The sequence below is a fragment of the Artibeus jamaicensis genome, unplaced genomic scaffold, assembly GCF_021234435.1.
Source record: "Artibeus jamaicensis isolate MK-2021 breed Jamaican fruit bat unplaced genomic scaffold, CSHL_Jam_final scaffold_614, whole genome shotgun sequence".
NCBI classification, from domain to species: Eukaryota; Metazoa; Chordata; class Mammalia; order Chiroptera; family Phyllostomidae; genus Artibeus; species Artibeus jamaicensis.
In genome coordinates, this window is record NW_026522050.1 from 8,132,666 (window position 1) to 8,147,858 (window position 15,193).

General features: G+C 38.3%; 2 protein-coding genes and 2 pseudogenes across 2 annotated transcripts; 1 reads left to right on the forward strand and 3 right to left on the reverse strand.

Annotated features, from left to right (window-relative positions):
* Positions 1-412: 412 nt before the first annotated feature.
* LOC119047754 (olfactory receptor 4C16-like) lies at positions 413-1,345 on the reverse strand. The gene has a single exon (XM_037143243.2). The coding sequence runs from the start codon at positions 1,343-1,345 to the stop codon at positions 413-415; it is 933 nt and encodes a 310-aa protein (XP_036999138.2).
* A 5,943-nt stretch (positions 1,346-7,288) lies between these two features.
* Positions 7,289-7,402, forward strand: LOC119047867 (uncharacterized; annotated as a pseudogene).
* Positions 7,403-11,165: 3,763 nt separating this feature from the next.
* Positions 11,166-12,270, reverse strand: LOC119047847 (olfactory receptor 4C11-like; annotated as a pseudogene).
* Positions 12,271-13,970: 1,700 nt separating this feature from the next.
* On the reverse strand, positions 13,971-14,966 carry LOC119047759 (olfactory receptor 4C15-like). The gene has a single exon (XM_053659194.1). It carries the CDS (start codon positions 14,904-14,906, stop codon positions 13,971-13,973), a length of 936 nt encoding a protein of 311 aa, XP_053515169.1. The 5' UTR covers positions 14,907-14,966.
* Positions 14,967-15,193: the final 227 nt, after the last annotated feature.

Here is a 15,193-nt window from a genome sequence, read left to right on the forward strand (position 1 = left end):
AACACCTATGGCTGTTTGTACCTGGGCTGAATCTTCTCTTTTAAATTGACTCTGGCCCTGGCTGTATAGTTCGATGGGTTAGAGGATTGTCTAATGTGCCAAGATTGCAGTTTCTGTCCTCAGTCAGGACACATACTAGAGTCAACCAATGAATGCATAAGTGGGTAAAACAACAAATTCTCTCTCTCTTTCTCTCTCTCAAAATCAATAAATAAAAACCATAAATGAAAAAGGTATGTTAAAATCAACTCAATATCACTCCATATATGTGTTCACATTGCCTGTTTTCCTGAAGAAACTAATTCTCATGCCCCAAGTTAGGATTAAATTAACTGCACAATAAGAACATAATATCTTCTATGGGCTTCTTCTACATCAGTCCAAACTATGAACAAAAATTTAAAAGATCCATTCATAGTTTGTCATCAGAGACCAGTGCCTTGCTCCAGAACTTCTTCATGGCATTTTTCACTTCTGCATTCCGCAGTGTATAAATCAAAGGGTTGAGCAAAGGTGTTCCAAGTGTATAAAATACAGTCACCAACTTATCCACAGAGAAGGTGGTTGCAGGGCGAGTGTATATAAATATGCAAGGACCAAAGGACAAAACTACCACAATGACATGGGAGACGCAGGTGGAGAGGGCCTTTCTCCTCCCTTCAGCACTGTGGTTTCTCAGAGAATACAAGATGAAAATGTAGGAGAACATCAGCATGACAAAACTCACTGTACAAATGGCCCCACTGTTGGACACCAGGAGCAGGTTGATCACGTAGGTGTCTGTACAAGCAAGCTGCAACAAGGGCTGCAAGTCACATAAATAGTGATCAATCACATTGGGACCACAGAATGGTAAACTCAAGGCCAGAAAAATCTGAGCTAAAGAATGCACACAGGACCCCACCCAGGCCACAGCCACCAACACACTGCAGACCTGTCGACTCATGATGGTCATGTAGTGCAGAGGCTTACAGATGGCCACATAGCGGTCAAGAGCCATGAGTATCAGGATAAAGATCTCCAGACAGCCAAAGAAATGTAATGAAAAGACTTGGATTAGGCACTCACTGAAAGAGATAGTAGCGTTCTTCAGAAGGGTGTCCACAATCATTCTCGGGGCTATGGAAGTAGAGAAGCAGGTATCAGATAAGGACAAGTGGAAAAGGAAGAAATACATAGGACTCCCAAGTGCCCGGCTGGTCTTGATAGTAGTAATAATCAGAAAGTTACCCAGCAATGTCCCCAAATAGAAAAGCAAAAAAGTGACAAACACTATTTTCTTCCTAACAGGATCCTGGGTCAACCCAAGCAGAATGAATTCAGTCACATTATTATTCAGCTGCATGATTTCATGAATGAGGATGAGGGGTGAGTGTGAAATTGTTTATCTGCAAAAAAATAAAGGAATGAATTCATAATGTGATATGTGATTTTATAACATATCTTAAGAAAAATAAATATTCCTCAACATGGACATTTTGGTTGTGGTTTCTTAAAGTGTCATCTCAGCTTTTCATCGCTGAACTTGTAATAATCACTTCATAGGGTCCTATGAGACTCAAATAAGCTTGTGAAATTTATACTTTCCTACAGTGCTCTTCAAATACAACTCTCCTCTGGCAGCCTTTGGTGACCGCTTTGTGATAAAGGAAATTCTCCTGTTCTCTAAAAGCTCCTTTTGTAGCTTTTCTTATAATATTACATACTAAAATTCAGTTATATGTATGATTCCTTTACCTTTCTTTTTAAAATAAGACTCTTTGGAAACCGATATTCCCAGGATTTTATTTTCCATAGTTCCAAACTCAATGTTTTGTACACTGTAGGTACTTCAAGTGTTTTAAATTGGACATTCTCTAGCACCTTTTACAATATCACATTTATCTGATACTTTAGTACTATTCTGATTATGGAACACATTCATATCATTAATCTATTGTGACCTTTCGTCTATTATGTATGGTGAAGAGATAAACATGATCCCAATTTACAAATCCAGGGAAAAAATTCTGAGATCAATTTTAAATAAGTGAGTTAATCAGCTCCACAAGCTGGAGAAGGTGCTGCAATCTGTATGGCCATGGAAGACTGGGGGACCCTGCCACACAGAGAAATAATTATCTTGAGCATTTGACACTTTTTACACAAATTCTTGGCCTTTAAGGAATGCAAGGAGAACTTTGACAGTGTTCATGTCCTCTAATCCTGATGTAGGTTTTTACTGCATGTCTTTATGGATGATCACATTCACTTTTCCCAGAGATACATTAACACCTTTTGTCATGGGGTACCCAAAAATGGGTAACAATGATCAGAGATGAAATAGCACTAGTAAAATAGTGCCTCCTCTAATAACATACCTCAACTTCTCCAGCAAGCTTAGCCAACTTTAGAATAGCTGGTTTTGTCAAAACTATAGCAAACGGACGACATGTTGGGTTGGGGGTAACAGGGATGAGCTGAAAGGAAAGCAGACAGTGGAGAATAGGGGAGAGAATAGGTGAGTGTGGAATACCAGGTGGTAGGCATATCTTCCCAACCTAAAAGTCAGTTTTATTGCACAGGCCACAGTGAGAATCAGCATTTTCCTCTTAAACTACCCAACCCTCCCTGACTCAGTTCTACCACACTTCTAACTTTGGGAAACTCCCTATACTCATTTCATGACTATGAAAAATTTACCAGTCTCTGTTAGAAAGTTAATAGATTGTACCACAATTCTTTATCCCTCAAAAGCCAAAATTAAAGTATCATAAAAACTCCCTCTCATGGACATGACACATTACCTGTCTTCTTCATTGTAGTTTTTAGCCTTCACATTGCCGTGGTTACTCTAAACTTTTTACGCGGAGTAGTTATTCAGCCTTTTAGACTTCATCTCAGATGTGTTTTGACTTCAAATTGTGTTCTTATTATATCATTCTAGCAACATGCAAAGAGTAATCATTTGAAACGGGGCTATATAACATTCCACTTAAAGCTGTCACTCCTTTATTAACAGTTTCTCCAACTTCTAACTGGATATATCCTCATCTAACTTTTAATATGCATAATGAGGATGCATCTTGCTCAGCTATCATACATGAAAAGCATTTCAGAATTATTCTGCATTCTGCCACCTCAAGAAACTTTAGGGCTTGGAATTCATTTTTCTCTCCCTACACAATGATGGCTTATCACTTACCTGGTGCTCATGAAATATTTGTTGAATTCAAAAGATTGTTTTATTCCAAAGCTGATTTTCATTCTACCGATTTACTACATTAACAGTAAACCTATAAGAAACATTTTTCTGTTCATTTCTCAGAGAAAGTAGGTACAGTATAAGACATACAGAAACATATTTTTAAATCATGTTGAATTATTTTGTAATGATACATTTCTGAGTTCAAAGATAGAAATCTGTCACTTACCTGTGAGAACACTCTAACTTGGTGTCAAGTGTTTTTATCCCTTTTTTAAAGCAGCCCTCCATGAAATACAAGGGGTAAAATCTCTTTCAGCATTCACAAGGGAATATTTTAAGACATAATGATATACAATATTAGAACCCTGGAGAGTCACATTTCCTAGTGCTCCCTTTCCTTCACTGATCAGAAGCATCATGCATGTTGTAGTACACTTAACTTAGGTTTATCTATTTAGCCTACAGAAGAGTAAGTTAACCTGCCTCGACCTCAGTAACCAATTGCAAACAGGTTTTGGAGGCATTAGGTGCCTTGGGATGAGCAAAGATACCAGGCAATAGGAGCCCAATGCAAAGGATGATTGGAGGTGTTAAAGAAAATACAAGGAGAAGAAATAGAAGTGTCTTTGGTAGAAGAGGAAGTGAATCAGCAAGAAACTACTTTGCCCCCATCCAGGGCCCTAAAACAACTCTCCAGCGTTAGGAGACAAAACCTTTTCTAGTTCTTCTCATTTATTTGCAAGTAGAATCTAGGGAAGGCAGTGTGGTGCCTGAAACCTGAGGCTCAATTCTTACCCAACTTATCTGTATTGTAGTTGGAGAAAAAAATGAACATTAAAATAGGCTGGTGTTCTGGGAAGGGAAGAGAGTCTTTGAAGCAGATATTCCCTTATGTGTTAAATATTATTAAAATATGTGAACTAGAAATTTAAATTTGAGTTATATAATTATGCTTCTATTAATAAGAAACATATTTATAAAACGGTTTCCATCTAAGTCTATATACCTATATTAATTAAAGGTGACTTGTGGATGTTCAGAGAGGCATGACAATAAAGGACCTCAGAGTATTGCATGATATCATAAAGTTTTGTGCTCCCCAGAATTTAGCCTGGGCTCAAAAGCCTGGCCAAGTAAAACAAGATTTTCTGTTTGGAAAATAATCACAAGATGCATCAGCTCTACTCTCTTACTGATTTCTTGCAGAGCTCTATAAATAGATGAACCTCCAGAATCTTGAGTCTGCATGTCCTTTAGTCTACAAGAAATTCCTTAAAAGTGAAGAACTAAAAAAGGTGGCCTAATTAAAGGTAGATTTACCTTAATCTTGTATTACAATTTAATAACTCAATATGAAGATTGGCAGGATAGGGTGAGTAGAATAAGTGAGCACAGAGGATTATTAGGGCAGCGAAACTGCTCTGTAGAATACTATAATGATGGATTCATGCCATTGCATATTTGTTCAAACTCACGGAATGCACAACAGTAAGATACCAAGAGAGAACCCTAAGATAAACTACAGACTTGGGTGATTATGATGTGCCAATGTATGTTCGCCAAGGGTAACAAATATACTACACTGGTAGGGGGCATTGATCATGGGAGGAGGCTGTGAATGTGTATATGAGGCTATGTATACACAAAGTATATGAGAATTATCTGTACCTTCCATTCAATATTGCTGCTAAACATAAACATGCTCTAAAAAACAAGCCTTCAATTTTTAAAAAATCCAATGTGATTTGTTAGCTGATGTATAGACTGTTACACACATATGCCAAGTGTCTCTCTGAGGTATTACTCCTTGGGGTCATGAGCTATATTGAGGCAATGATGGTGATGTATTGTTTAGACCAGCCTTAGTTACAGATGCCTGGACTCCAGCCCTGCCTTTGGCTCACAAAGCAGGGAAGGAAAACTAGATTCCCTGTTGTAAATGGACAACTGTGGCCACTATCTCCTTCCAACTTAGACTCATGGTCTCCAAGGCTGATACAATGCTTTAATTATTTAGAATGATTGGTGCCAAAACTACTTCAACACTAACAAGCACTTTTTTATCAACTCTCCAGTGATATCTTCTTGTAGCAACCCAAGATGTTTTGGCAAGAAGCTTTGGTGATGAATCTTACTATTGAGCTACTGAAAAGGGCTCCTACTTGCAGACACAATTCCCCCAACATAGTGAATTGTCTGAAGATAATACATCAGCCACCTTGAATGGCATCTCTGGGTCCAGTGCCTTGCCCTGCCATGAACTATGTCTGAGCCCTCTTTCCTTTCTCCCTGCCATTGAGGTCATGCCAACTCTCTGTCTTTACACAAAATACCTTCCTGACATCCCTCTCCTCACCTTCCTGTCATTCAGAGCACCAGCACACCACCATTGTTTGTGTATATACATAGCTTTTAAGGTCACCATTTTAGTGTGTGAACAACTGTTTATCAAATATGAATACCTAGTAAATTTTTTAAAAACCTTCCCTGAAGTTCAGCTTCAGCCTTAATATTCAGCCCAAATGATTATCAGCCCAGATTATTTACCAGCCTAAACTTCAGCATTTGAAAGGCTGAAGAGCTCATTGCCATTTCAGGGTCACTTATGACATTTCTGCCCATCATGGATATGACAGCATAGGTTACTGTCACATCCAATCAACATAATGTTTCTATTTACAAATCATTCATGCATTCAGACTTATTGCTCATATGTGAATATTTTCTCTCAAATATTAGTGAACAATTTAGTCATGACTTAGAGAGAATGTCTCCTTATTTGTTTTATTATTTTCACTTTGGTTTCCTTTTGCATATGAAACATGAAGCAGATGGACATTCACTATCTATAATGGGAACACTAACTTCTTTTCCAAAATGTGAACTCAGACACAACAACCACAGCTCAGCTGCAAATAACAGTAAATCACGTCAGGAACAAGCACAAATAAGGTTACAAAAAAATGAAATTGAACCACTTTTTCTTCATTTATTATTTTAAACTAACACACTTTTTTGATAAAGAATAGAATCCTATCTTCTTTGCTTTCCTCAAGCTAATTAATTCTATGAATAGGGCTTGCACAGTTCTGTAATAGTAATTGTGGGTATGAAGGCATATACACATATAATTTCTTTTTTATATTTGTTTTTTTAATGTTTTAATTTAATTATTGTTCAAGTACAGTTTTCTGTCTTTTCCTCCCATCCCAGCCCACCCCTCCCAGTGGTCCCCACCTCCCTCCCATTTCCACCCCCCTTAGTTATTGTCCCTGTGTCCTTTATACTTATTCCTCTAAGTCCCTCCCTTTTTTTCCCCTTAAATTCCCTCCCCTCTTCCCTCTGATCACTGTCCCCCTGTTCTCTATTTCAGTGTCTTTTTTTTTATTTTGCTTGCTTGTTTGTTTTGTTGCTAGCTTCCTGTTAAAGTTGAGATCTTATGGTATTTGTCTTTCAGCACCGGGCTTATTTCACTCAGCATAATGCTTTCCAGTTCCATCCATGCTGTTGCAAAAGGTAGTAGCTCCTTCTTTCTCTCTGCTGCATAGAATTCCATTGTGTATATGTACCATAATTTTTTGATCCATTCATTTACTGATGGGCACCTAAGTTGCTTCCAGCTCTTGGCTATTGTAAATTGTGCTGCTATGAACATTGGGGTGCATAGGTTCTGCTGGATTGGTGTTTTAGGGTTCCTGGGATATAATCCCAGCAGTGGAATTGCTGGGTCAAAAGGCAGGTCCAAGCCCTAGCTGGTGTAGCTCAATGGATTGAGCGCGGGCCTGGGAACCAGACAATCGAGGTTCAATTCCAAGTCAGAGCACATGTCTGGTTTGCAGACCAGTTCCCTGCAGGCCAGTTCCCAGCAGGGGACACCCGAAAGGCAATCATACATTGATGTTTCTCTCCCTCTCTCCTTCCCTTCCCCTCTAAAGATAAATAAATAAAATATTTTAAAAAGGCAGGTCCATTTTTTTGTTTTCTGAGAAAATTACATACTGTTTTCCACAGTGGTTATATGACTCTGCAAGCCCACCAACAATGAATTAGGGTTCCCCCTTCTCCACACCTTCTTCAACACTTATTGTTTGTTGCATTGTAATTGCTTCTCGGCCTTTTGGCTAAGACCAAGTGTAGTATGTTTTTATTTTTATTTTATTATTATATGTTATAATGATAACATGTACAATGGTCTGCATTTTCTCCCAACCTCTCCCCCTCACCCCAGCCATCTCCAGCTCACTCCCCTGATTTCACCCTGCCTTGGTTTTGTCCACATGTCCTTTATCACTGTTTTTGAAAACCCTTCAGCCATTTCACCCCATCATCCCATCTTCCCTCTGTTTACTGTATACTTGTTCTGAATTTCAATATCTCTGGTTATATTTTGCTTGCTTTCTTGTTTAGTTGATTAGGTTCCACTTCGAGGTGAGATCATATGATATTTGTCTTCAAGAATGTTTTAGAAATTTAATATTTTTACTTTTCTGTTTGGTTTGGACAGTTGTAGAAAATGATGCCCATTAAAGGGGTTTTGGTGAATTCTTCCAGTAATATGGTGAAGAAAGTGTCCCGGATAGGGCAGGAAGTGTAAGAAGAGAAAACAAGTTAAGTGCAGGACACTAGACCAAGTTAAAAAATATACAGTCTTTGGATAGAAGAAAAATAAGCTCTTCCTGCATCCACCTGTGGATGGTCGATGTTCTAGGTACCACTTCTGTTACCCACAAAGATTTTCCAAATTCTTTTCTTAATTACTTCCCAGAAGACCATGCTAGAGCAGAAATAACTTAGTGTTCCCAGCGACTGGGGTAAGACTTAAAAACCAACAACTGCCAAGATTTCTATTCTTGCTGAGTGACATCAGAGAAAGGTGCTAGCACACTGAGTATGCAGGGACACCCCTGTCATATCAGTGGGGTATGGAAAGTTAACTCATCCTGGGTGATGTTGGGAAACTGGTTGTAGAGAACATCTGGAATCATGGGATTAAAGCTCCCCTGATAACATCCAGGAATCCATAATGAAATGTGTTCTCAGATTTGAAAGGACTTTGGCTGGATTTCAAGTCATCATGAGTTTTCTCTTTGTCATTTTGGAATTGGCATTGGCAAACTCTAATCTCAGGGTCTATGTGTTTTTGGAATAGAAGCAAATGCTTTTTATCAGCTATTTTCTTACTTCTGCTTCCATCCCAGTTTTGAAAAGTGGCAAAATCAACCAGCTGTATGGATGTAAACTCAAGTATTTTAAAGAGGTCACTCTACTCTCTCCTAGTTTACATAATTTCTAGTGAGAATTCTGCTGTAGTTTTTATCCTTGTTTCTCTGTTCACAGTTTCTTTTCTCTTCAGCTCCATTTAACAATTTGCTGCTGCTTTTGACCAATTTATTATGTTACCTTTTATTGTAATTTCCTCCATAAATTTTATGCTTGGGATTTGTTAAATTATTGGTTTTATGCATTTCTGGATTTTATTAAACTTGGGGTAAACTTGCCCTGGCTGGTGTAGCTCGGGGGATTGAGTGTGGGCTGCAAACCAAAGAGTCACTCTTTCAATTCCCAGTCAGGGCACATGCCTGGGTTGCAGGCTGGGTCCCCAGTCAAGACCATAGGAGAGGCAACCGCACATTGATGTTTCTATCCCTCATTTTCTTCCTCCCATACCCTCTAAGAATAAATCAATAGAATTTTTAATTAATTAATTTGGGGGAAATTGACCAATATTTCTTTCATATTTTTTACTGTCCTTCCTCTCGTTTATTCTATTCTTCCACAATTTCCAAATCAAGTAGAGGAACAGCCTCACAATCTCATCCCTGCCCAAAATGGTGCATCCTGGTTCAGGGCTGTATCTGTAGCTCTCCAGCCCTTTTATTATTTTGGCCTTTATGAGATCTTTCTGCAAGGTGTTGCTTCAGTCAAATAGCAAACTACCCACAGCTCTGAGTTTCAACTCATCCTAGAGGATTTTGTAGATTTGCTCATCTTCAGGAAACATTAATGTGTTCTATACATTTTTAACCAAGCTGTGCTTCATTTTGTGATTCCAGCCTATTTACTTCATTATGTTTCTCTCACCTTTTCTAATCAAGCCTTTATTTCAAATATAAGAAGATCTGGGCTCTCTATTATTTAATAATGAGAAGGAAATTCCTGAAGCTTTCTCAGTTCTCATTTAGTCACAAATAATTTTTTATACTACAATAAATTTGAAGAAATACCAAGAGATAAGAATTGATGTTTTATTTTGAGTGTCTTGGTTACTTGAGAATCAATTACACTTAAGTATAATCTTCATAAGGCCAGATTCAAATGCACTAAAAAAAAGGTAAGAAATTAGAGAAATTACTCATTTGAAAAAAGTATGAAACTAAATAGCTCCTGGGGAAAATGGTATTGAGAGCTCTGACAGATGTCCCATTTGGGACTAAAATATTTATTCTGCCACCACTTTCCTGAACGAGAACTATAGGAAATGTTTGGTGCAACATAACATTTTGTCTTCAGTTGATGGAAATGCTTCACATACTTATGAGTTTATTGTGTCCTTTTTTCATTAGTTCATATGACTAGGAGTAATACTGTCTAGTGACAATTTGATGATAATTATAAACCTGGGTACTAAAATGGCATGACAGTACTTGATAATGAGATTATGAAGTTGAAGTAGAGTTGGTGGGGGCTGTGAATTATACACATGGATTAAGTTGTCTTCCATATGAAAAAACACATTTAAAAATATTCTTTTGTGAAATTAAAAGACCAAATTTGAGAAATGCTAGGCCTCACTTTTCATGTCAGATTCTTCTCCAAAAATCTGAATTTTGACTTTTGAGATACTATAGAATCAAAAAACAAAAACAAATCTTTCCTGACACCCAAATAAAATTATCTGCCTGCAAATATTCATACACCCCAAAGTAGTGCTCAAGAAATAAGAAAGAGCCCTGGCTGGTATAGCTCAGTGGATTGAGCGCAGACCTGCGAAACAAACAATCATGGTTCCATTCCCAGTCAGGGCACATACCGGGGTTTCAGGCCAGTTCCCTGTAGGCCAGGTCCCAGCAGGGAATGCACAAGAAGCAACCATACATTGATGTTTCTCTTCCTCTCTCCTTCCCTTCCCCTCTAAAGATAAATAAATAAAATCTTAAAAAAAAGAAATAAGAAAGAAAAAGTTTCTTCTCTCTCAAATGGACAAGATTTTCACTTTCCTTTTTTCTTTATCTCTCTATAATGCATTGTTCTCTGTCCTCCCTTCTTTCCTGGCCTTCACTTATTTCTGCTGCCAAACTCTACTGCCTCTTCCTCTCCTTAGTGAGGAGCAGTGGGAAGACTCCAAAGAGCCACTGACTCACTGACAGTGCTGTCTTGTCCAAATATCACACTCCTCCCTCCCTCGCCACACACAGAGTTAATTTTGAGAGGTTTTCCAGATACAGTGTAGGTTTTCACTGATGTTTCTAGCTTTTATCACAATTGGAGGGTTCATCAGTGTAGATACCCCACTGAAAGAGGCTCAGGCACAGATCTTCAGAGTAGTAAGTTCTCAGAACATCTTCTCTAATCATCAACTTGTCACCTCTGTAAGTGTCCAGGCCATTGAGATTAGCTCTGATGACTGCATTCATAAGGATGAGAATAAAATGTAGGGAAAAAATTGGTGCACATACACACAAGCGTGCACATACACATATTCTTTCATTTGTCAGGATGTTTCTTTCCAAAAAAATTTGTATAGGAAGCTAAATTGCCTAATGAGTATGGCCAAATGTTGACAGAATTCAAGCAAGGGTCATCGCAGGTTGTTCAAAATTATTATGGACTTTAAATAATAACCATATTCTAAATTCAGTCCTCTAATATTTCTTTTTTACTTTCCCAAAGAATATTTTACCTTTCCTGACCATGAAACAGAAATAACATATTAAAGAAATATACATTGGAGTCCCCATATGATGTTTATTAACTGAAGTCATACTTTGTTACACAATAACATTTTCATGGCATTTTTCACCTCTGCATTTCTCAATGTATAGATCAGAGGGTTGAGCTAGAATGTCCCAATTGTATTAAATACAGCCACCATCTTGTCTATTGAAAACGTGGTTGGTGGGCAAGCATATATGAACCAAATACACATGAACCCAAAAATATGACAATGACAATAAAGTGGGATGTGCATGTGGAAAGGGCTTTTCACCTTCCTTCTATGCTGTGGTTTCTCCAAGAGTACAAGATGCCAACACAGGAGATAAGCAGGATTATAAAACTCACCATGCAAATGTTCCCACTATTAGAGACAAGCAGCAAATTTATCACATATGTGTCCATGCATGCAAGTTTCAACAAGGGCTACAAGTCACAAAAATAGTGGTCAATCACATTGGAGCCACAAAATGCAATTGCAGATCTAGGAATATCTGTGCTGAAGAATGGATACAAGACCCCACCCAGGCCAGAATCACTAACACACCACAAACTCGCTGCCTCATGATGATTGGGTATTGCAAGGGCTTACAAATGGCAATGTAGCAATGAAAGGCCATGAGGATGAGCACAAAGACCTCAGTGCACCCAAAGAAGTGGACTGTGAAGACTTGAGTCATGTACTCATTGTAGGAAGTAGTCTTCTTCTGAGAAAAGACATTCACAATCAATCTGGGAGCTATGGTTGTACAGAGGCAGACATCAGCCAAGGACAGGTAGAACAGAAAGAGGTACATGGCATTACTAAAGTTCTTGTTGTTTTAATAGTCACGACAATGAGAAAGTTCCCTGACAGTGTTGTAAGGTGAAGAATTGAGAAGACCATAAATATTGCTTTGATCAATAACAGATATCACACATAGAGATGATCTCCCTAAAAACTGCTGTCAATAATCAAAAAGTTGTAAGAGATAAAATTATGGAAAGATGTTGGACAACCATGAAAGCCAGGTCATATCATTCTACTTTGTTATATTTTCAATAAGCAAAGAGAAGTTTTCAGGACATAAGACATGAACTTAGCTCCTGACAAGATGTGCGCATCACATCAGACCAACACATTCAGGGGTTTTATCACTGAACTGTTTCATGTTTCCTAACACTCTTGCACTTTCCTAAATCCCTGATCTTGGGTACATCACAGTAGTGGAGAATTTAATTTTCCCTTCTTTAATTCTTACTTTTACCTGTTGAAATTTTAAACAGGTTCAAATATATTTGATAATACAAGTCTCCCCCTTTCTCCCAGATAGACAAATGCCTCTATCACTCATTTGCCTACATTACTGTGTGTGATTTTAACTGAATAACACAATAATAGATTATATATTATTCTTATTGTATAATCTTATTCTTCAAACAATTTTCACTATTGGTATTTCATTAGACCTGCACATTCTTTTACAAGGTAAGTGTGCCTATGTGCCTGGTCCTTTCAATGTGGAAACTTTGACCTGTGATACAGAAAATTTTTCCACTTATAGGTGAGATCATATGATATCTCTGTTTCACTGGTTGTCTTATTTCACCTAGCATAATGTTCTCCTGTTTTATCCATGTTGTGGCAAAGGGTACGACTCTTTCTTTCCTTCTGCTACATAGTATTCCATCATGTAAATGTACCATAATTTTTAGATCCACTCATTTACTGGGGAACCAACAAAACAAACAAGCAAGCAAAATATAACCAGAGACCTTGAAATTAAGAACAAACTGACAGTAACCAGAGAAAAGGTGGGAGGAAATAATTGGGGGGAAAGGAAAAGGGTATTAACAAACATATACAAAGTACTCATGGACTAAACCAAAGAGGGACAGAATCAAAAGTGGGAACTGAAGTGAGGCTGGGGTGAGGAAGAATGGTGAGGGGTAAATGGAGACAACTGTACTTGGACAACTATAAAAATAAATAAATAATGAAGGAAGGAAGGAAGGAAGGAAGGAAGGAAGGAAGGAAGGAAGGAAGGAAGGAAGAAAAGAAGTTTTTCCAAATACAGTTAGGTTAAAATTAGAGTAGGGTACTGCTAGATAACCTCCCTCTCTACCATTCATCAACCATGTCACATAGAACTTTCATGTAGATTTTATGAAGACTTCCTAGAATCATGTAGATCCTAGAAAACAGAAATCTTCAGCCTTCCAAGAAATACACAAATTATTACCTCAATTTTCTAGTCTAATTCCAGAATGAGGTTCTGTATACTACATGGTGAAGCAAATATCAAAGCACAAAATAGATACCTAAATAAAGAGGTTTAGAAGAGGCAAGAGTAGAGAATGAGTGAAGGGAGTACAGGAAAGAGGAGAAAGTGAAAGTGAGCAGAACCAAGGAAAGAAGAGTCAGAGGGTAGCATACAGATAAACAGAAAGGGGAGGGAGCAAAAGAAAATATTAGGAAGGAGAGTTTGTGCAAGATTTAATCACAGAACTCAATTTCTGTCTCTATGACCTACTGCAATATCACTGCTCCAAAACAAGAAAGAAGGTGTAGTTATGAATCATGGACAAGGGTCCTTGAAAACCCAGGTGTAAAGAAAGAACAGCACTATTCTATTCTCATCCTAAATCTCTTCCAGTGAGTGGTCCTGCAAGACAAAAACTTCTGCCAATCTGGCCTCAATGCAATCTATGGTTTATTGGCAACTCAAGGAGCAGAGATGCTTTGAGAGTGTTGGAGCTAAGTAAGACTTAGGGACCCTTGACCACTTTAACTCTACATTGCAGGAACTCCATTCAGCAGCTCCATCATGTCTTAGAACACACAATGAGTGTAGATTCCATCAAATCAGTCTCATCTTTCATTACAAACTACCATTATTCTGCTCCACACATTCCTCATGACATTTTTTACTTCTTTATTCTTGATGGTGTAAATCAAAGGATTAAGTAATGGCGTTAGAATGGTGTAAAATATTCTCACCATTTTATCAAAGGAGAAAGTGGATGGAGGTCGGGCATATGTGACTATGCAGGGGACAAAGAACAAAACCACAACAGCAATGTGAGATCCACAAGTGGAGAGAGCTTTCCATTGCCCTTCAATACTGTGGGTTCTCAGAGACCACAAGATGATACCATAGGAGGCAAGCAACAAAGAGAAGATTATGATGCAAATAAACCCACTGTTGGCCATCACAAAAAAGCCAAAGACACGAGTGTCAGTGCAGGCCAGCTCTAGTAATGGGAACAAGTCACACACAAAATCATCGATGACATTGGGACCACAGAAGGGCAGCTGTAAAACAAAGAGAATTTGTATTGTGGAATGCAGAAAGCCCCCTGTCCAGGCCACTCCCATCAGAATGCCACAGAGCCTCCAGTTCATGATAGAAGAATAGTGCAAGGGCTTGCAGATGGCCACATAGCGGTCATAGGCCATGGCTGTGAGGACAATCACCTCCACTCCAGAAAAGAAGTGTCCAGCAAATATCTGGGCCATGCAGCCCTCAAAGGAGATGGTCTTTCTTTCAGACAGAGAGTCCACAATCATCTTTGGGGTGATGACAGTGGAGAAAAAGGCATCTAGGAGGGACAAAAAAGCCAAGAAGAAGTACATGGGGGAACCCAGGAGTTTTGAGCTGCTGCTGATGGTCACCACAATTAGCAAATTGCCCCCAAGAGTTGCCATGTAGCTCAACAAAAATATAACAAATACTATTTTCTGAACGTTTGGATTCTGTGAAAGCCCCAAGAGGATGAACTCACTTACAAAGCTTTGGTTTTGCATGATTTCCAAGGAACAGCAAAATGCCACCAGAGTAACTATATAAAATCTGCAATTATGAGAAAAATTTCACCTCAGACCAGTTTATGATAGCACTGTATCATTGTCATTGACCACTTGGTGCATCCATGTGAAAAGATGATTACATTCTTCTGTTGTAAAAGAGAACAGAAAATTAGAAATTTGTTGAAGGCCATAGTGGGAGTTCAGGCAGAAGTCAGAAGGAGAAAAATTATGCAATCCGTTAAAGTGGCCAGAGTTTATATATAGGAGAAGTATTCATATATAGT